General features: G+C 41.2%; 1 protein-coding gene across 1 annotated transcript in view; it reads right to left on the reverse strand.

Moving 5' to 3' along the window:
* mtss1lb (MTSS I-BAR domain containing 2b) overlaps nucleotides 1-26,272 on the reverse strand; it is an 87,894-nt gene extending 61,622 nt beyond the window's left edge. The window contains exons 1-3 of the mRNA XM_037793178.1: nucleotides 25,537-26,272; nucleotides 1,982-2,043; nucleotides 1,322-1,395 (exon numbers count right to left, since the gene is read on the reverse strand). Of these exons, the coding sequence (XP_037649106.1) occupies nucleotides 1,322-1,395; nucleotides 1,982-2,043; nucleotides 25,537-25,623 (223 nt within the window). The 5' untranslated portion in view covers nucleotides 25,624-26,272. The remainder of the gene's footprint in view (nucleotides 1-1,321; nucleotides 1,396-1,981; nucleotides 2,044-25,536) is intronic.
* Nucleotides 26,273-26,837: the final 565 nt, after the last annotated feature.

Raw genomic sequence — 26,837 nt, forward strand, 5'->3', positions numbered from 1 at the left:
TCCATTGACCATAATTCTATAAAGTTCAGTGAGTTTGTCAGCTAACAGAGTGTAATGCAACTTGCATTCAAATGATCAAACAATACAGGATGTGTACGCAATAGGGGGGTATAAAACGACAACAAAACATTGCCAGAATGTCATGATAGCTTAATTATGATCAATTTATGTATCTAGAAATGAAGCAACTTGCTAAAAAACAGCCAAGTACAAAAATCAAGAAATATTAATATAGAATAGGAGAAAATTACAATAAAAATACAAAGAAATAAGATAAAAATATGTACAATATATCTGAATTAAAATGAAAGCTGTATAGAAGAAAATTGCAATGAAAAAATGAAAAAAATACTATAAAAATATGTAAAATATATCGGAAATTAAATGAAAGTTGAATGGAAGAAAATCATAATAAAATTACGAGACAATTCTATATAAATATATATAAAATATCTGAATAAAATTGCAATGAAAAAAATATAAAAATATGTACAATATATCTGAATTAAAATGAAAGCTGTATAGAAGAAAATTACAAGAAAATACTATATAAATATGTATAAAATATCTGAATAAAAATTGCAATGAAAAAACTATAAAAATACGTACAATATATCTGAATTAAAATGAAAGAGCTGTGCAGTTTTAAGAAGATGAGAAGATTTTATAATGCTAACTGAGACTTTACACAAACTTAGCTAGGTAGTGAGAAATTAACTATGAGTGTCCCAAAACATCAACCACAGGCTAAGCATAGAAGCCTGATAATAAAATAACTCTGATAGAAAGACAGAATTCAGGAGTTTTATACTTCACACATTTAAATCAAATTCAAATATATGATAGACTGGCATAAACTGTGCACAAACAGCAGCTTCTACCCAAAAACCACTGGTATCCGCCTCAAATAACCCATAGTGTGTTGTTTACAACACAGAATGGAAAACTGTTGCATCCGGAAGTCTAACAAAATATATCCTGCTACACAAATAGCTTTTATTGACCTCTCCCAGATACTTCCGTCATTTTTTTTTGCCTCTGTAAACAATGTAGCGCCACTGCTTTGAGGTTTGGGACAACGTGTACCTTCAGGCAGCTGGAAACACTTTCATCAGTAAAAGGAGAATTTAGCTGGTTGATAATATCTCAACAACATAATGAGATTCCTAATAGTGCTGCCATGTGGAGGGCGCTTCAGAGGACCAAAACACACCACAGCACTGGCAAAGGGACACATACCGATGCACACAGATTATAGCTCTCTTTGACATGCACAATCACACACACACACACACACACACACACACAGCTGCTGTCCTACCTCTGGTGTTGGTCGCCATGTCTGCCACCTTCTGAAAGGCATCCAGGAAGGCCACAGCAGCCAGAACAGTGGTTCTAGATGAACAGAAAACATTCATTACGTCAGATAAAATGGTTTTGTAATTATAATTTGCATTTTCAATGGTCAGATTTTGCACTGGAAATGTAACGATGGCATAATTGATTTGGTCAATTCATTTGAAAATGCATGCATGTTGCTACGTTGATATCTGTGTTATACACCTCTGTAGATGGTAACCCTGCCCACATCTACGGTAACAAACATATATTTTTTTTGCATTATTTATTTAGAAACATATTTTTTTCAATTTAGTTTTTTGTAATTGAAGTCACATTAAAAGCAGCCATGCATCCCATAATTTGTATATAATTCAAAGAGGAAAAACCCATGACATTACTGCATTTACATGATGTAATGCTTTTCTCCTTTAGGCAAACATTTATGTCTATATTGGCATCAATATCAGCCAACAGAAAAAAATCTGATACAGGCAGTCTGATTTTCTTTTGCCAAAATTCTTTCATCCAATTTAGCATAAAATGGTTATTTTTGCTCAATAGTCAAAAAGCCGTGTAACATTTTGGAAGGACTATTTATGTAGTAATTGTTTTATTTTGTTATGTTGTCAAAGTAACTTACCGGAGCTGGGAATGCAGCTTGGTGGCCTTGGCGCTGAAGTCCTCCCACACAGGATAGGAGCACTGGCAACACACAGACAAAAATATACATTAATATCGACAGTTATTACATATTGATACATTTAACGTATCAGGAATGCCCCTAACTCACTCTGCACTTTACAGCGAGTGCCAGCAGAGAGAGATATATCTAAATATAAAGCAAGGAATCTCTGTCTGTCTAGCTGTATGTGTGTGAGTGTCCTTTGCATATCTCAACAACCGCTCATCCAATCTAGTTTAGACTTGGCGGGTGTATTGCTGGGGACCCAAGAACGTGCAGTGTCAAATTTAGTGCAATTCGGACATGTGATACGTTCAATATTAGTATTCTGCGCACTGAGTCGAGCATGTCGTCTGCAGCGGACCTTTACAGGCCGCGGCTCATTGATTGCAGTTTACTCTTGCAGCTGGATGCTGATATACTAACGTTACAATCAAACTCTTCTTCAATTTCCTGCAGTCAAGGAGCAATGAGCTACTCGACAACGCTGCAAGCAGCAATTCCAGGGGCCAAGCAATCAGCCCGCTCCTAATGGGCACGCGTTCCGGACGGGCACCTAGTACTGTTTAAGTACAATACTTTATACTTTATATGAGATTTTCCAGTTATGCTACTTTATACTTCTCTTTATCCTACTCAGTTCAGAGGCAAACAATGTCCTTTTTACTCCACTACATTGATCTGACAGCTGAATGTATTAGTTAATTTGCAGATTAAGATTTCATTACAATATGATGCATTGTTATAGATGGAACTGCCAAAGAGTAAATACTGTAAAGTAGTTCAAATCTGTAGAGCTGAACCGTTACTGTAGTCAATTAGATCAATCAGTTGATTGATTAGTTGATCAACAGTCCCCCTCCAATGAAAAAGTTTGTTTTTGTTCTTGTTACTTGATGTTTGAGCTTCACTGTGCAGAATGATGTGTGTGCAGAATTTGACACTAGAAGGCACATTTAGGCAGGTTTACCTGCTGAAGGTGGAAAGTTTCTCTGTGCTCACCTTAAATCTCAGTTTAAGATGAGTACGTCCGAGCACGATTTGGAACCAATCACGGCTCAACATGCAACTTATACAAATGTGATGTGGAAACTTGAAGCCTCCAGTGCAAATACAAACTGAGAATGGACTATACCGTGAAACAGGAGACATCTTGTGTTCAGCAGTTTCAATTCTGGATTCTCCAATGAGGGAGAAGAAGTAGATGTAATTTTAGGATTTTTTTAATGAGGTCATTGAACCTTTTTGTGGATAAACCATATTAGACCCAAACTACTAATTTTAGAGGTCTCTGAGGGATCTATTAGCAAAAATGTCATTCTCTGGTTCCACCTTCTTAAATGAGAGGATTTGATGCTTTTCTGTTTTTCATTAAAAATGAAATAGCTTTGGGGTTTTTCTAGGACAGCTGGTCAGACTGAACAAGCAATTTCATAATGTCACCCATGGGCTCTGGAAAAGTGTGATCGGCATTTTTCACTTTTCTCTGACATTTTATCCACAGACCGTGGAGTGATTCACTGAAAAATGAAACAACAGATCGATAAGTCACAGCCATAAAAATGTGCTCTATCACATCCAGTTGCTACATGTAAATACTGCTTATATGTTAAGGCAGCAGTAATAAGACAATATAATAATGTACAGTATAACAATACAGCACTATGAAAATACTATTCTGAGTAATGACTAGTCTCAGTCTTGATAATTATAGTATATTTTGCTAATTTTTTTTTTACTTTTTCTTGGGCGGTCAGTCGGTTAAAATATTTAATTGCAATTAATTTCAAATAATCGCCAATTTTTCCATCTGTTCAAAATGCCTTAAAAGGGATATTTGCCAAGTATTTAATACTCTCATCAACATGGGAGTGGGTAAATATACTGCTTTATGCAAATGTATGTATATTTTTATATTGGAAATCAATTAACAACACAAAACAATGACAAATATTGTCAAGAAACCCTCACAAGTATTGCATTTAGCATAAAAGATATGGCAAACATGACAGCTCTTGCAGCCCAACAGGCAACAAGAGCTGTCAGTTTGTCAGTGTGCTGACTTGACTATGAATTGCCCCAAACTGCATGTGATTATCATAAAGTGGGCATGTCTGTAAAGAGGAGACTCGTGGGTACCCATAGAACCCATTTTCACTCACATATCTTGAGGTCAGAGGTCAAGGGACCCCTTTGAAAATGGCCATGATCCTCGCTAAGATTTAGCGTAAGTTTGGAGCGTTATTTAGCACCCTTTGCGATAAGCTAGTATGATGGTGGTTGCTACCAATGGATTCTTTAGGTTTGCTAGTCTCATATGATACCAGTATCTTTACTCTATCTCTAAAACTGAGCCCACTACATACTAAAAATCGCAAGTTGCGTTAATGCGTTAAAGAAATTAGTGAGAATGAACAAATTTGCATTATAATGTTAACTTTGACAGATCTAACTTTTACTTAAGTAAAAATTGTAATTGCACTGAACAGTTAATGGCTCAATACTGAATAATAATAATTACAATAATCAGTATTTAGATGAGGAAATATTCTGTCTTTTTTCATTTTTCTCTTTTTATTAATCTAATTAAAACAGACACATAATAAATACATTACTGCAGATCCCTGTCTTTGTTCTTATAACATATCTCTTTACCCTTTTCGGCTTCTGTCATCAATCCAATTCCCTATTATCTTTCCACAATACCACCCCCCACACACAGACACACAGACACACACACACACCCCTCCCTGCTCCATCGGTACCCTGTATCGCCCCCTTTTTCACCCTTTCTCCACCTTTATCCCCCAAAACAGCAGCTACCCCTCCTGTCCTCCCTACGCAGCTACCTAATCCATCCACCAAGACACACACACACACACATATATACACCGATGACTTGACAGCCACACTGGCATCAGGCAGCATCAAAGGCTCTGAGTAGAGCAGCCAGGATGAAGCTGCGTCTCTAATGGATGCTGCTCCCCCATCCTCCCACCCCGCCTGTAGACTGGATGAGTGCTCTATCACGCGCCCCCAGCCTCAGCACATATTACATTATACTTGATCCAGGTTAACCTATAACCCTGTTAAATGCCTGTGAATTGTGTGCATTGGGGAGGTTGGGGGGTTGTATTTATATCAGTATGAATGGTATCCATATACAGGAACAGAAAGATACGGGAAATCTGCCAATATGAAAAAATGAAACTTAAGGAAATGCAGAGAATAACGACAAATGAAAGCGAAGGAGGACAGTAGGAAGGAAGTGTGTGTGTGTGAGTGTGTGTGTGTGTGTGTGTGTGTGTGTGTGTGTGTGTGTGAGCTGGGGGGTGGGGCATCCTGTCGTGATGTCAGACTGGCACAGACAGTAAGGGCTGTATACTCTTTGATCTGGCCTGTTTGATGTGGTTTAATTTGGTCTGAAATCTCAGTCCTATTTCCCCTTGGTACCAAAAGCTACCCCCTCCACCATCCACACACGCTCACACACACTCACACATTCACCCTGCTCCCTCCCCTTACAGGCTGTTTGAAGTGCCCTACACACACACACACACACACACACACACACACACACACACACACACACGCTCATACACAGACATACATGAGCAGCCTTAATTCTCATTAGCATATTTTGGGCATTTCAATCCAAAAGAGCCTGGTGGCAAGTGACCAAGTGATGATTGAGTATGTGTGTGATTGCTTCCTGTTCCTTACCATGCAGGTCTCCCCCCCCCCCCCCCCCCCCCCCCCACTACACACACTGTGTTAGTATTCTGCTGAGGTACAGTACATTAATAGATGACTACCTGAAACATTTCACTTTGACTTTGAAGTTAACAGTCACATGCTAAACTCACTTTAATGTTTGAGTAGAGAAGAAATGCAGCAGCACTCTGAATGTGTACAGGCATTGGTGTACTGTACAGTAGTGTAAATATTACACAGCTATGTTGAATACTTGATTCTGATTGGTCAATCTCGTCATTCTACGGTCTGTTATTTCTTTATAACAGACCGTTGCTATGTATAACAGACCGTTGCTATGGGTGCAGTTCTGATGTCAGACCCTGGCGGACCATTTTTGTGTCAAATTATTGATTTCTTAAGTAAGTAGCCGTGTAATAAGTGGGATAATGTACAGCGAGCGGGTCGTTGTTGTGAAATAAACCCCTTCAGACGGGAATCTGCATCGCCCTGCCTGGGTTTATTTCACATTAAAGACCGGCTTGCTGTCCCTTACATGTTGGTAATATTGCAGAATCACAACAATAACAATAACTGAAATACTTCGTTAGGTTTAGGAAAAGGTCATGGTTTGGGGTTAAAACAAGTATGGAAGTGGAGATACTTAAGTATGGAAGTTACGCGACAAATAAGTCAACGCTGACTTCTTGTTTCACACGGGACACGAACAGCGGTCTCCTGGGTGAAAAATCGGTTGTTGTGTTATTATTATACAACAAAACTACTTGTTTAGGTTTCGGAAGCTTATAGCTTACGTATAACGGTTTGAAATTCTTGGTTAGGTGTAGGAAAAGGTTCGTGGTTTGAGTTAAAATAAGTACAGAAGTTGTGTTAAGTACGGAAGTTATATTAATTATAAATCATTGTTGACTTCTGGTTTTACATGGGACACAAACAGCCGTCTCCTGGGTGAAAGTCTGATGTTTTTAGACTCATCCATCCTCCCTACGCAGACTTTAAGTGAGGGTGGATGGGTGGGTCAAAGAAACACAGGACTTTCACCCAGGAGACTGCTGTTTGTGTCCGAGGAAACCAAAAGTCAGTGTTGACTTATTTTAAATTTACGTCTGTAACTTAAATAACGTTAACCACGTGTTTAAAACTACAACTGTATTCCAGGAAAAAATATGTTTCCCTCAAAACGTAATTGAGGATGCAGTTTGGCTTTATGGGAACGTAATTTTGTGGGAGACAGGGTTGCAGCTCTGGTGCACAACAAAAACATAGTTATTATACATTAGATACTTTTCTTTGATGAAACTTTAAAGGTCCGTGTGGTGAAACTGGGGAATAATCTTACAAAGCCTGTCTGTTCAAAGTCAAAGATCTGCTTCGTGAATTCTTCTGAAATCAGTTTTGCGTTTTAAGGAGGTCACAAAGCTCTCAGCCAGCGAGCTCCACGCTCCATAAATGTGTCCGTGAGTGTGTGTTTGTCTCGACCAGAGAGCTCAAAGACCGCGACCAGAACCACTGCGCTCACATGATTGTAGGACTTGGAACATCACGGTGGCCGAGGGGCAAATACATCATCAGCGTGTGAGAGACAGACACAGAGCAGGAGACAGCGAGTGTGAGAAAGAGCTTTTGGATTGTATACTATTACATCACCATTTCCTGTGTCACCAAAAAAGTCAGCGGGGCATGCATGATTACCTCCTACGCTCACACACACACACACATACTACCCGATTTATCCCTGTGTAAACATATCACAACTAAAAATATATCCAACTTCTTCCTGCCCTACTTTTCCATATCACTCTCTAAGCACTCAGTGTGTTGTATCTAAGGGTGCACAATGTTTTTGTCTTACATTTATGGGATAATATCAGGGGAAATTTCCAGCGTTGTACACTTCACCTTGATACTTCACCTTTCCTTCTTTCTTTATACCCTCCCTTCCTTCCTTCCCCTTTCTTTATCGCTGCCTCTGTCAGCATGAAACAACACTGAAGGTGGCGAAATCAGAGAGCTTTGACAATTTTAGAGCGATAACCAATCACTCCTGAGATCTGGCTTCCATTTCACCCAAGAAACTAAAACTTAAACAACCATAAAGACAAGCAGCAAAGTGCATTTGGACAGCACGATGGATCCAACCGTAGAATGTATGAGGCGCCTGGCAGCATCAACACTTAAAGTCCGGCTGTAACTTTAGTCCTAACCCCTGAAACTGTTTAAGACTCCCCCTCCCTCCGTTCTTCCTTCCTTCTTTTCTTCCAGTGACAGTCCCTGATCTTCACAGAACTATCTTGGATTGATAGATTGTATGTCCTTTCCTCCATTACTCCTTCGTTCCTCTGTCCCTGCTGCTCTCCACCCTTAGTGGTGTCAAATAAAAAAGTTTATAAGCTCTGACTCCCAGCTAATGATCACTGGTAATCAGCAATGGTACCCTTTAACTGTTTACTTGCTTTTCACTTCCATTATTTACATACTTATGGCATAGTCACTGACTACATGTCTTAGTAGGGAATGCCGCCATATTGTGTACATTTAACAGTGTTGTAGGCAAGACCACCTAAACCAAGAACAAGTCATGACCAAAACCAGAGTGTATCAAGACCGAGACAAGACCAAAACTTTGAGGGCTTGAGACCAAATCAAGACTAAGTCCAGGGCAGGGTGAGATCGAGTCACAACCAAGTCCAAGGCAGGGTTAGACAGAGTCAAGACCAAGAGCAGACTATAGTCCCACGCTGCATGACGCACTCACGATAAAATGTGAAACATGCACACCACAGAGACTCGTCAAATTGATCTGAAATATCCACATTCCCATTAAAACACCCACAGATTTCTCCTCATTCATCTCTTTTATTGCCATATAATAACAATTTAAAGATAGCCCAGCAGTTGTGGTCTTGACTGGTCTTGAAATAAAAATCCTCTTTGTCTGAGACCGAGACAAGACGGAGTAAAAATGTGATTCCTAGACGAGACCGAGACCTTCAAAAAGTGGTCTTGAGACCGGTCTCTGGAACAAGACCGATCTTGAGTACTACAACACTGACATTTCAAAATAAGTTGTCAGTGGTACTATAGATTTAGTACAGTTCTTATGGAAAGATATTTAATGCAATTTGAAATTGTTTTACAGTAAACAGTAGATATATGTATATGAATGGATTGACTGGAGTGTCATTGTTCCAGGAATATACAATAAGAAGTCTTTAAGCTTTATGGGCTTTAATGATGTATAAAAATGGATCGATAGTGTGAAACCAAAAAAAAGAAAATTTTTAATGAATTTTGTCACTCCACTCTGCCAACAGGGAAACCACCATGCTTTGCATGACATTAACAAGAAGTTTAATGTTGCCATGGAGACAATGAGTTTCCTGTGGGCGACAAATGAGCGCCAGACGGCCGAAGTGATTGAAATAGAAATGGTGTTGTGCTCATTGGCTGCTGTTTCTGCCAGTTGGAGAAACCAATCAGAGTTTAATAGGCAGGATCGAGAATGGGACGTCATCTTCGCACTTAGCTACATCCATGAACTGGAATTATGGCTTTGTGGTTGTAGGCCTCCACCAACCAGTGACGCTGTAGTTTATATGCATGTCTGTCCAAAACGTCAACACTTCATAATTTGATCCGGTTAGACAATTGTGTGAAATTGTCATAATTAGCATGTGAATTTTTTTGTTATGGCCCACAACATGTTTTGAGGGCACAGTGACCTTTGACCACCAAATTCTAATCAGTTCATCCTTGAGTCCAAGTGATGAGATGGACGGAAAACCCCAAAACATAATACATCCGGACATAGCTGTCGCCGGCGTGGAGGCATAAAGATGGAGCAAGCATGCATGAGATTGACACAGCTGTAAGTCAACACGCAACCGTTACCACAGAAAAGGATATCAGATGTGTCTCTCGCTACGGATTGGTTAGGGCTAAGATGAACACAGTTTCAGGCTAAATGAATGAACAGAACAGAAAGCTACTATGTTTGTCTGCATTTTGGAGAATCCACGGCAAGGAAAGTAATGCTGCATTTGCTACCAGCAGTTTTTGTTTGCACTGTAACCAGAAGTGTACAGAGAGCAATCACTTGGGTTACTTTCAATACTGAAGACCAGAAGTCAAGTTACAGTTCACATCCATGTCTGTCTAAATTGTCATCACTTCATCATTTTATCCTATTAAAGACATTTGTGTGAAATAGTCACAACTATTATGGCCAAAAACGTGTTTTGTGAGGTCATAGTGACCTTGACCATTGACCACCAAATTCTAATCAGTTCATTCTTGAGTCTAAGTGGACATTTGTCCCAAATTTGAAGAAATTCCCATCAGGCGTCCTGAGATATCGCGATCACGAGAATGGGACGTACGAACGGACAGACAACCCAAAAACATAATACCTCTGGCCACGAGCCAAACACAATAAAATAACAACACAAACACAACACAAAATCAGCCAACTTCAACACAGTCAGCTTAATGAATGAAGTTAACACAAAATGGCAATTCAATCTGATCAGACTACTATATGTGTTTGCATTTTGGAGAATCTGCACCAAGAAAAGTCATGCTGCATTCGCTTCTAGCAGTTTCTGTTTGCACTGTAACCAGGACTGTACAGACAACTATTAACTGGATTACTTCTGATACTGAAGAAAACATCTAAACATGATAATTAGGAGGTAAGATCTGATCAGTTACGGAGATTATCAGTTTTATATGATTTCCAAGCAGATTTATGGATGTTTATCTGCAATTAGTATGTGTATGTGTATGTTATGACTGAGACAAATGGGTGCAATTTGAAATTCTATACAATCTGTATTAAACTGTGCTTTACCCTCCACTTGATCCCTGTCTTAAATCCAACAGTGTACTGGGACCCTTCCATCTTCCCATATCCCTCCCATAATAATCCCTCATCCCTGATACCGAGCAATATATTGACTAATTTTTCCCTTTTCCCCTGACAGTCTTTCTTCCGGTAATCCTCCGTTTCATCTGGTCCTGACTCTGGACTCTGGGGTGCTGTCAACAGTCCTCTGGCCTAGTTCTCAGAGCACCACCAGTCCACCCAGTCTGCCCAGCACTCCATTGAGAGCTCCACTCCACCAGTCCACTACAGTGGATGAGAAGCTTACTGTCTCCTCTCGTTCTTTTGTTCCCTTTGTTTCCCCCACAGCAAGACAGAAAAACAGAGGAAATCCAGCAAGAGAGACAGAGGGAGAGAGAGGACGGGGTGGAGGCAGGCAGAGAGGGATGTGAGGATTAGCCCGATTTTTTTGTTGTATAATCGAGCCAATTCACACGTTAAAAGAGAAATGCAAGAACCAAACAAAAGGGGCTAATTTCACAGTGCTTCATATGCATAATCGACAGGCTGGGAGGATCACAGTCATTTTTTATAAAGGATGTATAACCCACAGAGGAAAATACTACATATTATCTATCAGCACGTCTCCCAGACAGAATGGTGTCTTTTGTCTGCTCTGCTCTATAGTCAACTGCACCATTACAGTGTATTAGATTCACTTACTGTACCAGGCTGCGCTCATACACTGTTTGTAGCTATACCTACAAAAAGTAATGCACTGTAATTTGTGTATATCCCACAAAATCAATTTGCATGTAATCCACGTAATCATGACCCAAGTGTAAAAAGTGCCAAACGCCACGTAGGGAGGAGGTCGGAGTGGATGGGTGGGTCAAAAAATACCAGACTTTCGCCCAGGAGATCGCTGTTCATGTCCCGTATGAAACCAGGAGTCAACGTTGACTTATTTGTCACGTAACTTTTCCTACTTAAGTAACTCCACTTCGGTAGTTATTCTAACTCAAACCACGACCTTTTCCTAAACCTAACCAAGTTGTTTCCTGTGAAGATGGAAGTATACTTTTAAAAGACTGTAACGCATGTAACGTAATGCATGTAACGTTCAGAAATTGGACAGTGGGTGTACAAAACATCATAGAGATGATCGATTAAAAAAAAAAGTAGCTGAAGAAGAACTAACATGCAACCAAAAAAGCATCATGTAAGATAAGTGGAGTCATGTTTTCCTCCACCATGCTGAGTAAAACACTTCTCCCAGCACATCGGCTGGCACTTTGTATCAAAGGGAAAGGGATCAGCATGCAGATGAGCAGACAGAGGCTGCCTCGCTGCATAATTGATGAAGTGCAGCAGCTAATTCCAATCTAAACACAGTGATGAGGGGGAAAAGGAAACCATCTGTGTGTTGTTGTGTCTCTGCGCGGCAAGGCCAGGGATCATAGACGCCCTATCAGTGAAACATCTGCCCAATGGGATGTCTGCGCCACGTTTTGGGAAAAACAATACGGCAGACTGGGGGGGGGTTGCCATGAATGTACACGCTTAATCAGTTGCTGCGTGTCATGCTACTGTATCACAGCAGGGATGAAAGATGAGAGATGAGGAGGAAAAGATAGTAGCATTAGTTTCAGACGCTACTACAATCATTTGGATTGTGACCCAAATTGAACTAGGATCGTGGCTGCAACTTAGAGAAGCGGTTTATGGAAAAGAGTACTCCAGCAATTTAGCTTTGCACTTCCATTAAGTTGCAACGTTGCAAAAATGGAATCAAAGAGAAAAAAAAGTCAAAGTCAAAGCAGGAGAGGCCGAGATATCCTCACTTTGGTCCCCAGCATGTTTAAAGCTTCAAAAACACTAGATACTACACTTCCCATAATGCTACCTGCCTGGTAAATTCTCCATGCCTCCAGTTTGTCGTAAATATTCAGGCATGAATTATGTAATGCAGAGAGAAATTTACACACAGGGCAGACTGCACACTGATAAAAGACAAGGCCGAGGCGGGAACATTATCTGTCATTGGACGGTATGTTCACAAGCAGCCGTCCATCATCAAGGGCTCTTATAGGTATAAAGATGTCACTTAGCTTTTTCTTTCCCCCTCCTTTGTTGGGCTGAAAATCATTATTATCTGCACCGCTCCAATCGCGTGAAAGGGCTGTTGATGCTCGCTGAAGGTGCGTCCGTCAGACCACTTAGAGTAAGTGACGGCAACCGTTACTGTGACCCTCAGCGCTTACAGAGATACATATGCAGAGATAAGGAGCAGAGAGAGAACTTGACTTTGATAGCTGACCTGATGAAAACCAAACAGATGAGACCGAGTTGGTCCCAAAATCTCAACACTGTGAGCAAATTTGGTTAAAGTTAGACATAAAGACATATGAGGAAGTATATCATTAGTTGAGCCTATTTTAATAAAGGTTGCAACAATTTGTGGCTTTAGAAGAGTTACTGTTGACCTCCAGCATTAGCCTGTGTTGTGGACTGGAATATTAGTTTCAAACCAGGAAGAATTCAAATCAAAGGAAAAAACATTAAAGCTGCACTTGTTAATGCTTTTATATTACCAATAAATCAAATGATTATGTGCAATGTGTACGGGGTCGCTCGTAAATTCCGAACCCACAGAGAACTTTCAACCGACTCTGTGGTTCCCCTCAGCTCTGTGGAGCAATTTTTAGCTTATTGTTTTGGTTTTGCAAACCCGTTCTCACTCCCAACTTGTCAAATACCGCCGTTTGGTCAGTGCCCTTTGGCATCGGAAACCAAAGCACGGATTTAGCAACAGTACATGATGAACCGGTCTTTCAACCAACTCCAATGTAAACCCACCCGCAGCGTTATTTGATGGTCGGAGCAAGTGACGTAGTATTAATTGCATGAGAGTCCGTTCAGGGCGGGCGGGAGTGGTGAAGGATGGGTCAAACAAACACAAGACTTTCAACCTTCCTGTGAAAATGTTTATTTTGAAAGGACACGATGCATGTAACGACCGTATATTGACACACTGTCCATGGTTCGTCCAAAATTAATGCAAGAAGGGTACCCTGTGCATTGGTCTAAGATGCCGAGGGGCACTGACCAAGCGGCGGTATTTGACGAGTTGGGAGTGAGAATGTGTTGGTTTTGCGTCCTGCAACTTAGCTGTTTCGGTTCAGTCTCAACACTTTAATCAAACTGACAGTTTGGGAAACAGGTTTGGGCCCAAATGCAGACAGATGAGGAAGCAGCAGGACGAATTCAGTGATATAATTTCAAAAGACTTACAGTGCTCAAAGTCCAAATGGCAGTGGATCCGGCAGACAGATAAGCAGACAGGATAACAGGCAGGCAACAAGGAACTGCATAGCAATGATCAACGGACAAAGGAACAAAGGAAGTGAACTGATAGTGAGTGACTGATTAGACGATGACATGCAGGTGAGGAGGTGGGCGGGGAAGGCCAGGTGATTGTTGAGCAGATGAGGGAAATGTAGGCAGGTGTGTAGATGGGTGTGGCACCATGACTTGATGATTGGATGAAATGATTGGACGGGTTTATTACAGTCCTACGACAGCCGCAGAACAGCACCACCAACACCAGCTTTAATATGAATTTACTGCTGCTTAATGTCAGTATTTTGCTAATGTTGGGTTATCCGTGGCCACCGTGCAATGCATTAGAAGATGTTCTAATGTAAAGCATATAAACACATGACAGGAAGCAAGGCAGGGCTGCACAGCAGCAGCTACAGTATGCTGTGAGATGAAGAGGCTGTCAGTGCTGATGGAGAGGAGGGGCGGAGCGTCTTTATGGCTGAATGCAGATGCTGCACTGTAATTTCTCTACAGCTGTACCATTCTACTTGACTCTGCAGCTTCTGGCATGAAAGACGAAACGAGCATTGAATTGCATATGCTGATAAATTAACTCAATCTGAAGTCTGATACCGCAATCATGCAACATACAGAGTTAAATCAAACATATCTCTCTAAAATGAAGATGTGATATTTAGAGCATGAAGAGAACTTTGTGTTCATTCAGTACTTTCTTTTTGAAATGAACAAGAGAATATTGATTTGCCATAGTCATTGTTATTCTGTGTCTCTGGCCTGTTCATAATGATCAGTGTGTTTTACAGTGAACAGCTGAGTGTGATGAGAAGGCTTTGACAGGCCTGACAAAGGGCTCAGTGAGAGGGGCTGTCTTGGCAGGCTCCCAGCAGCCTCCACGCCTCCCACGAACCAGTCCTCCTCATTCATCTCTACCGGCGCTAACGAGCCCCAGGGCCCTGACGACCACGGAGATTTTAACGAGTTCTAACGAGGGAGATGCTCCTTTAGTCATCCTGTGATTCGGCTCGCACTTCGGCACCTTTTATTTATGAAACTGAACTGAATATTTTTACATGATTGTTTTTCGCAATGAGGAAGTTTCAAGGTCATCTGAGTCATTTAAAAACAAAACTGTGCATGCCAATGAGATGATTTCCCCTTAAGCTGCAAGACACACACAAAACCTGCCCTCAACTCGCTTCTGCTTCTTCTGTGACTTTACAAATCAACTTCTCCACAAACTAGATTCCTTCTTCACCTTGTCTTACATCTTTTTCATCCAACGTTCGCCTTCAATATGAAGTTGCTGAATAAATTATTGAGATACATGGATGTCAGAGTCAAAATATCCTAAGATCCCAAAACCGCAGCTCTTATAGTAGCGAAATGTCAGGCCGAAATCAATTCATTTAAATGGATGTTGCTGTGATAAGCGTAATTGCTAAGGGGAATGAAGCAAATCTGTGCAGTGTTTTTGCATAGGTTAAATTTCACTCTCAAATTTGTGCAGTTGACAATTGCAAACTAGCTATCATGTAAGCTGTGACACACTACCAACCAACTACCAATTGTCTGTTTAGCAAGCAATCTAGCTGGCTTGCAGTAAACAAGGCCAGCTGGCTTGTCGGGCATTTGTGGCTGGCTAGTTCTAGTGTGGTATCAACTAGCTAGCATGTTACTGGTTGGCTCGCCAGCTACAGTACCATGCAAACTATGCAATAAGTCACTACATCACCAAACGTCCACCACCAGTAATTCCGCAAGGATTCACAAACGACTGGGTCACATTCTGATAGGGCATGACTGAGCAACATATTCTCATACAACGGTTCGTATGACATCTTGCAAAAAGTTATTTTGTTATTTTTCATGCGTTGTCCTATGAATGTCCAGCAAAATAAGCTCCCCCCCTTGAATCCATCTGTCTGACTTTGCTTCTCTGCAAAAAAACAACAGTTTCTGGAGGAACAGTCATTTTTGGTGGAAGACATGTCAAAATAAAAAATGATTGATAGCTGAATTTTATTTAGCTGATTTGGTTTCTGGTAGTGTACATGCTGCCTGACAATAGAACTAAGTCACGGTTAATGTTATTAGTAACAACTGTACTCATGACAAGTCAAACTGTCTGCTGTGAAAAGGACCAATTGGTCTGACGGAACTAAGGCTGCATGAACATACAGGAGCCAGGGGGACGAGAGAGCAGTCTGTTTTTTTCCTCCGTCTTTCCACCAACACGCACCCCGGGTCTCTGTTTTACGACAGCGTTGCGGTGGGAAGTTCCCTGGACCACACAGACACAAACACACCACAGATTAGACTAATGATATGCTTCCACAGAGCATCTTCAGTTCTGCAGCATGACCCACAGTTATAGGACATAATTGTCGCAGGCTTTTAAAGGGCTGGAAAACAATGGGCCGTCTCTGTGACGATACTGACCAGTTTACTTCCACTTCTCCTGGTCTGTTGATGTTGTTTCCAGCTTACTACTTTAATGAGGAGACAGACAAGACTCACACTCACACTGACGGGATTTTGTTCCCAAGTTGTAGAAAAACAGAATTCAACATTCTTAGAATCGATTGCAAAATGAAGGCTTTTAACGCATTATACAGCAAGTACTGAGTCTCATTTTCTACATTGTTGTTTGGATAACTTGTAGGTACATATTTGTAAACTCCAGAGTAATGTGACAACCAGGGCAACTGTACAGCTGTGAAGCCTGTACGATAGCGTGAAAACTCACATGGAGTTTGTCAGACTGTAGATTTTGAGGGCATCAAGCAAAAGGTTTGCTCTGTTGAGACTAAATGTGACCTTTATGGCCTGAATGCCAGGTGCTACTGAACTGCAAATCTATAGAAATAGGTGCCACTTATCATCAATTAATTGTGTAAGTCATATTTTAAGCAAAAATGCCAAAAACATACCTGGCTCCAGCTTCCAAAAATGAATATTTGCTGGATTTCTTCACCCTCTATGATACTTGACGTTGAACTTTGGACTGTTCGAACAAAACAAATAGTTTGAATATGTCAGCTTGGGCTTTAGGACATTGTAATTGGCATTTTCACTGACATTTCGTAGACCAAATTATTAGTTGATTAAATGATAAAACTAGAATTACAACCTTGTGGTTGTATGCCTCTACCAACCAGTCAAGTTACATCCATGTCTGTCCAAAATGTCATCACTTCATCCTTTTTTCCTATTAGAAATTTGTGTGAAATTATCATATTTAGCATATGAATTCTTGAGTTATGGCCAAAAATGTGTTTTGTGAGGTCACAATGACGTTGACCTTTAATCACCAAAATCTAATCAGATCATCCCTGAGTCGAACAAGATGTTTGTGTCAGATTTAATACAATTCCCTCCATTCATTCCTGAGATATCACTTTCACAAGAATGGGCCGGAAGTAAGGTCTCCGTGACCTTGACCTTTGACCCCTAAAATCTAATCAGTTCTTCCTTCAGGTCAAGTGGACGTTTGTGCCAAATCTGAAGAAATTCCCTCCAGGCGTTCCTGAAATATCGCATTCACGAGAATGGGTCGACCCCATCCACTCACTTGCAGCCCAAAATTGAAGACGGACTGAACGCACTGACCAAAATGCCGACTGCACATGTGTGAACACATCTGCCGGTGCAGACACTTGAAGCAGTAAAAACAGAACCACCTGCACATCCACTGTCCGTGCTCACGTCTCCTGGAGTACATCCAGCCATAAAGAAAGCTTAAAGAGAGCTCGCTGCCAGTGGGGTTAGTGGTCTGAATACACACAGTAGGTAAATTACTTTAATACCTTTCAATCTACAAGACCAAAAACGTTTTAGAAAATGTTTTGGCATTTTGCCTTTCTTAGACAGATAGTTGACATAGACAGGAAATGATGGGTTGAGAGGGGTATGACATTCAACAAAGATCCCTGGCTGGAATCGAAGCAGAGACTTTCCAGGCATGGGGGTAGGAGTCTTAACCACTCATCCACCAGGACACTCCAGCACCAGTGTTTTTGGAATTGCCCTCGTCATATACAGTAATTTTAAAGCCAACATTTAACACAAGTCCTGCCACAAGGCAGTCATCTACATGAAAGCACTGCTACAAGGCTGTAGAGACACATGCACATGTGAGAATTTGTGTATGTTTGGTGTTATGTGGTAGACTACACACGCTGCGGTGTGAAGCATGGTCATGGCCAGAGAATATAAGCAAAGCAGATGTGGCTGGCCAACACAAGCCGCAGCCTCTTCCTGGTTCCCACCAGAACTGAGCTGAGGACTTAACTCTGCACGAGGAAGCATCTCTGCACGGAAACAAGTCTTCTTCAAAGCAAAACAAGGCCTTGATTTATGGCTGATATGTGTTCATGGAATTATTGAAATCCTTATATCCCACAGTTTTATAGCAGTCCTTGCTATGAATCAATCAGTGAACATATACAATAACATAAAGCAGTAATTCTACTGGATTCCAGTACAGAAACAAAAGTATTTTGGGTATTTCTAGTTTTGGGGAAACCGTCTTGGTCTGCTGACACTATTCTCATGTTTGAAAGTAAGGCTGCAACCAACTATTTTTAATTTAGTCATTAATGTAGTCTATATATGTCAAATCATCAAGTTCCCAGAGCTAAAAATAATGTCTTCAAAACTCCTTATTTAGTGTCAAGAAACAATCTACAAAATCAAATGTATCCAGTTTACAATGATATGAAATGTAAAGCATAACATAGCATGACTTTGCATAATGTTCTTCATACCACTTAATATAGGTTACAATATAAGTATGTAGGAAAATATAAACATATATATGTTTCAGATTTCAACTGATACTACATGTATAATTCTATGGCTGTATGCGAGTCTATATAAGTGGGATTTTTTGGGAAAATAAGTGGTTTCCTACATAACTGCAATATAACAAATTTGTATTTGCATGTGTCCATGTGTGTGTGTACTGTATTTTTGAGGACGATACTGATGATGTTTCCAGAACAGAAGTGCTCGCCATCCAATCGCCAAAAAATACAATTCATGCAGAAATCTCCAAATGTCAAAGGTTTTAGATACCAAATCACAGCATGGCTTTTCTATGGTGTTGCTCAAGGTCTTGGTGTCTTAATGTGGTATTCTGGAGGGATTATTGATCATTTTTATCAATTGTCGATTGGTAAAAAATGGCTATCACTGTTCTAAGCCCTGATACACTTTCACAATATATGTTAATTGATTAATTCATTTATTAATACATTTTCATTTCTTATTAAGGATTAGAACAACTTTAGCTGCATCTCAAATTAATCTTCAGGTTCCCAGCTTTCAGATGATATACACTACTTCTATGTGACAGTGGAGGTTTTAACACCTGAGACAAAGCATTGTATGTTTTATGTGTATCTAACTACATCCTTTTTTTATATATTGTACGCAGCATTTTAGGACTAATCACAAATGCATGAGCTAATATACAAAACGCAACAGGACTAACAAGGTGAAAAAACACTAAAATTGTATTCTTCTTTATTCCATCGTACTGCGACTGTCAACTAAATATTCCATGTGGCCAGTAAGCACTGGTCCATATAGCCAGCTGACCGTGAACATGACCTCTGTGTCTCATCATATTACCCCTCTGTGACCTGTGAGTGTGCGTGGGCGTGTGTGTGTGTAATTCACTAGAAAGTTGCGAGACATAGCCTCCAGGGATGCACATTGGCAGACAACAACATAATGCCCTTACACACACACACACACACACATACACACAATCTGCTATAATGAGCATATGGGAAGGTTTCACACTGTATTGTATATTTCAAATGCTAAACATCCTCATTTTTAAACACATGTAAAAATCAGAACCACATACTATTACTTTATGTTTTGTTATCGTGACTGTACACCATTATTCAGTTTTATGCAACACAAAAGAGACCAAAGCTAATTTGCATATATCATGCACACACACATACACACACACACAGAAATACACATAAAGCAGACACACAAAGAGTGACGGGTTGCTTTGGGTGGAGGATCTGCTGAGGATAGAAAGAGGAAGGGAGGACCCCGGGAGGAGCAGGAGGAGGAAGAGGAAGATGATGCAGAAAGAGGAAGAAAAAGTGCTTTCTAAACGGCATGGATTCAATCTGCTGACATTGGCAGACAGCAAGAGTTTAGCTTGGCTCTTGTCGGGAATGTGAGCACGCATGACACCTAAAACCACCAAGTACAGTATCAGGTCCATTAACAAAGATGAAACCATATAATAAACTTAGGATGGCAGACTGGCTACAGAGGCTGTCCACAAACTCAAGACAAAGGTACGACTCCAACTGAATGTTGCATTATAGCTGGCTGACCTGCATCCCACCTACAGGGCAAAACTGGTCTTGATATTACAGTATATTGATAGTTCTTGCTGAATCTTGTAAATTCAGGTGTTTGGAAGTAGATCCTTTCTGTATAAAGCGGTCTAAAGCTTTGTGTGGCTCCAGAGGGAGCTGAGCAAAATCTGACAAATTGCCTCAAGTGATTTCACTTGAGTCTACTCAAGTGCGAAGGAAAATCTGGGAATATAGAGTTAGAAAGAAGTCTGTTTACCAGACATCTGCAGTTGGCTGTTGACAGAAGAGACTTCAGAGAGCAGTTCCAAAGCATACTGGAGCACACGGATTTAAGGCACACAACTTTATTAAATACTAACGTTTCAACGCCAACTGCGTCTTCATCAGAGTCTGACTCTGATGATCCCATTTGAGCAGCTGCAACCAGTGAATGTTACAAGCATTTTGCTTGAAAAAATGACTAATCAAAATGATTCATCGATTACCAAAATAGTTGCCTCGTTAATCTTCGGTCAATTGACTCATCAGTCAATCAAATCATTGTTTCAATTTTATTTACTTTATTTACTTACCTTACTTGCATGCAATTTACATAAAAATGAAACTTGCGACTAAATGGAAACTCCAACTAAGACCTATAGAGTTTAACAACAGTTTGGATGATATTTGACTGTTTGATTTGATAGATATTTGAACAGTCACATCACTAATCTAGTCATTTGTATACAGCAACCAATAAATCCCGCCTGTTCTGCATTCCTTTAGTGGCCTTTTCGTGTACATAGTGCATGTGAACATGGACCATGTGGAGCAGCTGCATTGGCAGAAGGCCTGCATTGGTATTTTAAAGATGTCTCCTCTGCAGTTACTGTGTCACTGCCCGAGTCTTGCATCCACTTAATAACCAAAGCTGTCAAAACCAGCCTGTTTCCCAGAACCAATGAAGAAAAAACTATTAATCCATTTGTTCCTCTTGACAAATGGCTTCTCTTTGATAAACACTGATTAAAGCCACATTGTTTCCTGTTGAGTCAAAGTGGGCTGATGACTCAATGAGTCTCAACATCCTCTCACTGATGCTCACTCAGTGCCTCCTCGGGGATTCAGGAATCGAGACAGGCCAGTAGTGGTTTTTGGCCCAGGTTGTAGTGACCCACATATATCAGAGTGAGCGAGATGACATAAACAAGAGGACCATTAGGAACCAAATGAATAATAGATGAAGACAGAGACTGTGTAAGAAAAGGAGAAAACAAGGAGATGCCCTTAAAGTGGTATTCCTTGAACATTGATTACCCAGCCTTGTTCTGTATTGTGTGTGTTTGTGTTTGAGCATCAGTGCCTGAGAGAACAAGAGAAGTGCAAGGTGGTAGTGGTATTGTTCTTGATGTTTCTGTCTATGAAATGTATTCAATTGAGCAGACTTATTTTGAGAAGGCCTAGCCATGACAATGCTAATTCTGAGAAAGTCAAAGTGTCAGCAGAAACCACAGCTTTCTTTAAACAACAGTGTGACACCATACTGCTCTGTAGCCCGGGGGGCAATTCAGCCATGTCTACAACAGAGGGCGACCTCCAGGGTCTGAAAAGTGAAGCCAATGCCTTAAACTCACATTCTATCTAATAGCCAGCACGGGGCGACTCCTCTGGTTGCAAAAATAAGTCTGATTGTATAGAAGTCTATGAGAAAATGAGGCTACTTTTCATTTGATTTATTACCTCATTAAACATAGTAAATATGAGTTTATGGTCTCAACCGCTAGTTTCAAGTCTTCTTCAATACAGCATGATGCTCATTTAGTAAATTATGGTTCCATTTAGAGTCAAATAGACCATAAAGCAGGTTATGCCTTAGAGCTTGGCTACATTGTGATTGACAGGTCACTACCACGGCGTAGTCCGGTGTGGGAGTTGTCCACGTTTTCTGGTCGTGTCTAGAAGGTAACCCACAAGTTGCAAAAACATGCAAAAACTCAAGCCAGACTCGCTGCCCGACGACCTAATACTACACTTAACCATTCGAGGTCAATGCCTAACCTCAACCATCTTGCAAGAGTTTCACAACTTGTGGGTTACTTTCTAGACACAACCGTGTTTTCGTCTTAGAAATTTTAACCCTTTCACAGTTTGTTTTCAGTTCATGAAAGTGAATTGGTCGCCTAAAAATGTCATATCCATTGTTCGGTTGCTCTACCCCCTTGTGTCACTTCTGGTTGCAAAAAAACAAGATGGCAACAGCCAAAAATGCAGAACTTGAGGTTTCAAAACCGCAGTCCACAAACCAACAACGGTGACTACGTCCGCCTCTTATCTAGAGTCTATGGTCTCCATGCAAAATCTTACCTATCCAAAATATTACTACTAATAAGAAAAGACCACCACTGCATGTTATGGGGTCATCTAACAAGAACCAATGGAGATGTAACTCACTGTCCCAATAGAAACATGTGCTCAAGCAACTCACTGACATCTCACTGTGCTGCAATACCTCTCACTTTATATCTACGTGCTGTACTCTGTTAAGGAACAGTACAGATGCTGTGTCATAGGTGCTGATGTTGCTATGCAACCAACCCGAATGGTTTTCAGAGGGATGAACATTGTAACAAGTCTGTTATCGTCTCCAAATGGTTGCATTTGGTGGAATAATGATTTCCCATTAGCAGGGACCCTTGAAACTGCCTTAAATTATGATCTGCATGGTTGGTGCGTCCCGTTCTACAGCTCTCAGAAGAATCCCCTCCAAAGCACAGATGAATGGCCTTTGTAGTGGGAACTGCTAATGTCCTATCAGAGGATGGGAAATGCTTTTAAATTCATCACTGCCGTGTCTACAGTCCAGGCTCTGTAGACAATAAGCCTGACACCCATGCTACAGAACCTGCCATTCATTTAGACTTAATTTAGACATTTTAATTTGGTGTTACACCACAATAAATCACTCCTATCGCGTAATTTTAGGATAAACTGATTTCTTGTAATGTCAGAAAACTCCCTTCACAATTTCCCCGAGTGAGGAGGGAGGCAGCAAATCCTCCAAAACAATTTAGAATCTGGAACTATGGAAGGTTAGACAATTTGGCTTGGAAATTGCTTCAACTCTTAAAGGTGCAGTGTGTAGGATTTAGTGGCATCTAGCGGTGAGGTTACAGATTGCAACCAACTAAATGTAGGGTGTAGAAGTAACTGGGATCATTCTTTTATGTGTAAGGCAACTACAGGCTTGACTAACTTTGTATAACAAAATATAACAAATACATGAATATAAATTTATTGAATTTGTATTTATTATTAAAATAGTAAATCATACACCTGCAATTTGGTAAAAAATCTTCAAAATTAACAGGAATTCTAATTTAAGTGTAAACCGTTTTAATGCAGCAACAAATTGGTCAAAACTTGAACAGGAATTAAAATTCCAGTATATAATGTATATAGTATATAAACATAGAATTGAATTGAATAGATCGGCCCCGTTGTCACCGATATCCGATCCAGCTATTTGAGTCAGTATCGGCCCGATATCCGATCTGGTATCGGTATCGGTGCATCCCTATTACAAACTGGGGGAGTCTGAAAGATGGTTTAACAAAAGATTTTATCATGAGTGCATTGTGGGAAATGTAGGATCCAGTGGTTTTGGAGCTTGACCCCACACTAGGGACTAAGAATCAGTCATCTTGGCCTCCGCTGCTTCAATATTGACCATTCTTTTTTTTTTAAATCGTGCTTTATTCAGTTCCCAAACTCGATGGAGGTGAAATAGTAAATCACTGGAATACCCCTTTAAATTACCCACATTAATTTGTTTATTCAGTCATTCCACCATGCACTTGAAATGCTGAATTAAATTGAACTATCGGAGATATTCTTTGATCCATGTATCATGTGTTGGATTAGCATTGACTTGATATCCAGGATCATACTTGTGTGTATCACTTTCTCCTACACCCACACGTCTCACTGCACAACAGAAAGCCAATAAGCTCTCCTTATGGAGCAATAAAAGTGAAGCGCTGGCTGTGACCTCTACCATTTGGGGTCAAACAAACATGCATAGTGTGGAAGAGAACAGCCTTGATATTTAGAATGGGAAAGACAAAGAGAGAGAGAAAGAGAGGAGAGAATGACGGGCAGACAGAAGAGGCATGCAGAGCTGCATATGGGCGTCTGTCTGACAGGCAGACATATTGACAGAGACTGGAGGCTGCCGTGCACCAATTGATGGGTGCTTTCATCCAAAGCATCGTGCAGCAGCAGCATGCTGGGTGCATGGGTGGGTACTGAACCACTGAAGCCTGGCAGCAGCCGCTGTTAGTGCCATCAAGCTGCAGAACCACTGGGCTGACGGACAGACTGATCAGACATACAGACAGGCAGGCAGGCAGGCTGGGAGGCTGGGTGTCTGACGGCTGCACGGCTTCTCACGCCTTCATGTTTTGCTGCCAGATCAGCCTGACAGAAAATCAATGACGCTGCACTCTCATGGAGACACACAGTAACCACTGAAAAAAGGCGAGAATATGCAATGCTCATCATGTCTTCATCTTTTTCCTCATACAACACGATGGAGATGGTGATGATGATGATGATGATGATGATGATGCACCCAGGTTCACATGTGTAATGGAATGTGTCCAAGCTGTAGCCTAACTAACCAACATATGGCTCCATTATCGGACACACATCCAAAAGGCCTCTCCAATGTGCCTATTTGCTCCATAAACCCATCGAGGTGGATGGAGTTCCTGCTTCATTTAGGCACCAGACAGCTTTTATAAGGGCCCCAGTGCTCTTATATAGGCTGCAGGCTATTTAAATCCACACACAATCCATATTTATCGTGGCAAAATGTGCCAGACGCATTGAGAAACCTTTGTGAACACAGCTGTTGTGTGTGTGTGTGTGTGGCAGTCCTGTTTTTTTGCAGGGGGGGAAAGGTGGATGAGCGTCACAGCAAGCATGTCCGATAATGGATGCATCGACGTTTACATGCGCAGCCAGTATTCTGAGGAAGAGGAGGAGGAGGAGGATGGGGGGTTTTGCACCGACAACCTATACTGGCTGCAGCATCACTAGTCTGTATAACGGTGCCATCTCTCCATGTTAATATTAAATAGGTCTACAATCAAAATCCCGTTTTATTAGCAGCCTGGAGGTGTCCAGATATTGTATTTGAAACCGAGAGCTCCATTCTGATTATTAGGCTGCATAGTGGGAGCACATGTGTTTAACTGCACAGATCCATTGAAATGTAAAAAGAACAATCTTTTATTTACCTTCATGTCGTTGACTATCGCCTGGAACAGACCCCCGAGGGCCCCGCATTCCTTCTCCACGGTCTCCATGTTTGCCAAATCCACCATTCACCGGAATTCGCTAAAAGCGCGCACCGACTGCGCGCTACCAACACTCAGCAGGGAAAAAAAAATGTATTTCCACAAAATCACAGCCGGGCTCTCCGGTTTTCTCCTTTTAAAACCGAGACAGCGACAATAACGGAGGGATGCAGTAATAAGAAGAAGAGGAGGAGGAGGAGGAGGAGGAAACAGAGGGTGGAAAAAAAGAAAAGATCTTTGCGCTGCGGTCTCTTCCAAACGAACGGAGGAGGATGGGTTGTGACTGTGAGAGGAACGATGGTCTCTCTCTCTCTCTGTGTGTCTCTCTGTCTCTCTCTCTCTGTCTCTCTGTCTCTCTCTCTCTGTCTCTGGGTCAGTGAGGCGGTGAGACGTTCAGATGGCACCGGGAGGACCGCTCATCTTGGCGCAGCCAGAGCTACGCTGCGGAGTCGGCGTGGAGTCGCATGTGAAGGCAGCAGCGGAGGAGAACCGGAGCGACTGATCGCCGTGTGTGTGTGTGTGTGTGTGTCGGGGGTCCGTGTCTGCGTGCACGTGCGCGTAGGTGAAGTGCAGGCAAGGCTGTGATTGGCGCAGAGGAGGTGGTGGTGGTGGTGGTGGTGGTGGTAGTGGGCTCAGCGGTGCGCGGAGAGCAGCCAGTAACACGATCCATGCAAACTGCAAAAGGAGCCCCCCCCAAAAAAAAAAAAAAACAGGAGGCTGGACAAACCCTGGACGGACCTGTCACATGGCCACACGCACGCGCAGACACACACACACACACTGTGTAGACCACCAGAGAAAAATTCAGCAGGGGGGTGAATGTCAAATAGATTTAGCGACCAAGACAGTGTGTGTGTGTGTGTGTGTGTGTGTGTGTGTGTAGGAATGTGTCCTGATGACCCTGATTAATCACTTTTAAAAATATGACTTTCTTATTTGAGGTGCTATTATAGGATCATTCTTTACAAATTAGGTGGTATTGACTTCCTATAAGGCATAATCTGCTTGGCTTATTGAAAACAGTTTAATAAGATTCATATGGCAGCGAGCTGGGATGCAACGCAGCAAACTGAGGACATTTTTGGTGTTGATAAATTCACAAATCTCCTTCTATGTAGAGTTTTTAACTTACCCAGCCCCTCACCATGAAACAAAATATAATGAAATGTAACCACAGGACACACTTAAAGGACCAGTGTGTAGGATTTGTCGACATCTAGTGCTGTGGTTGCAGATTGCAA

This window comes from Sebastes umbrosus, chromosome 2, assembly GCF_015220745.1.
Source record: "Sebastes umbrosus isolate fSebUmb1 chromosome 2, fSebUmb1.pri, whole genome shotgun sequence".
NCBI lineage: Eukaryota > Metazoa > Chordata > Actinopteri > Perciformes > Sebastidae > Sebastes > Sebastes umbrosus.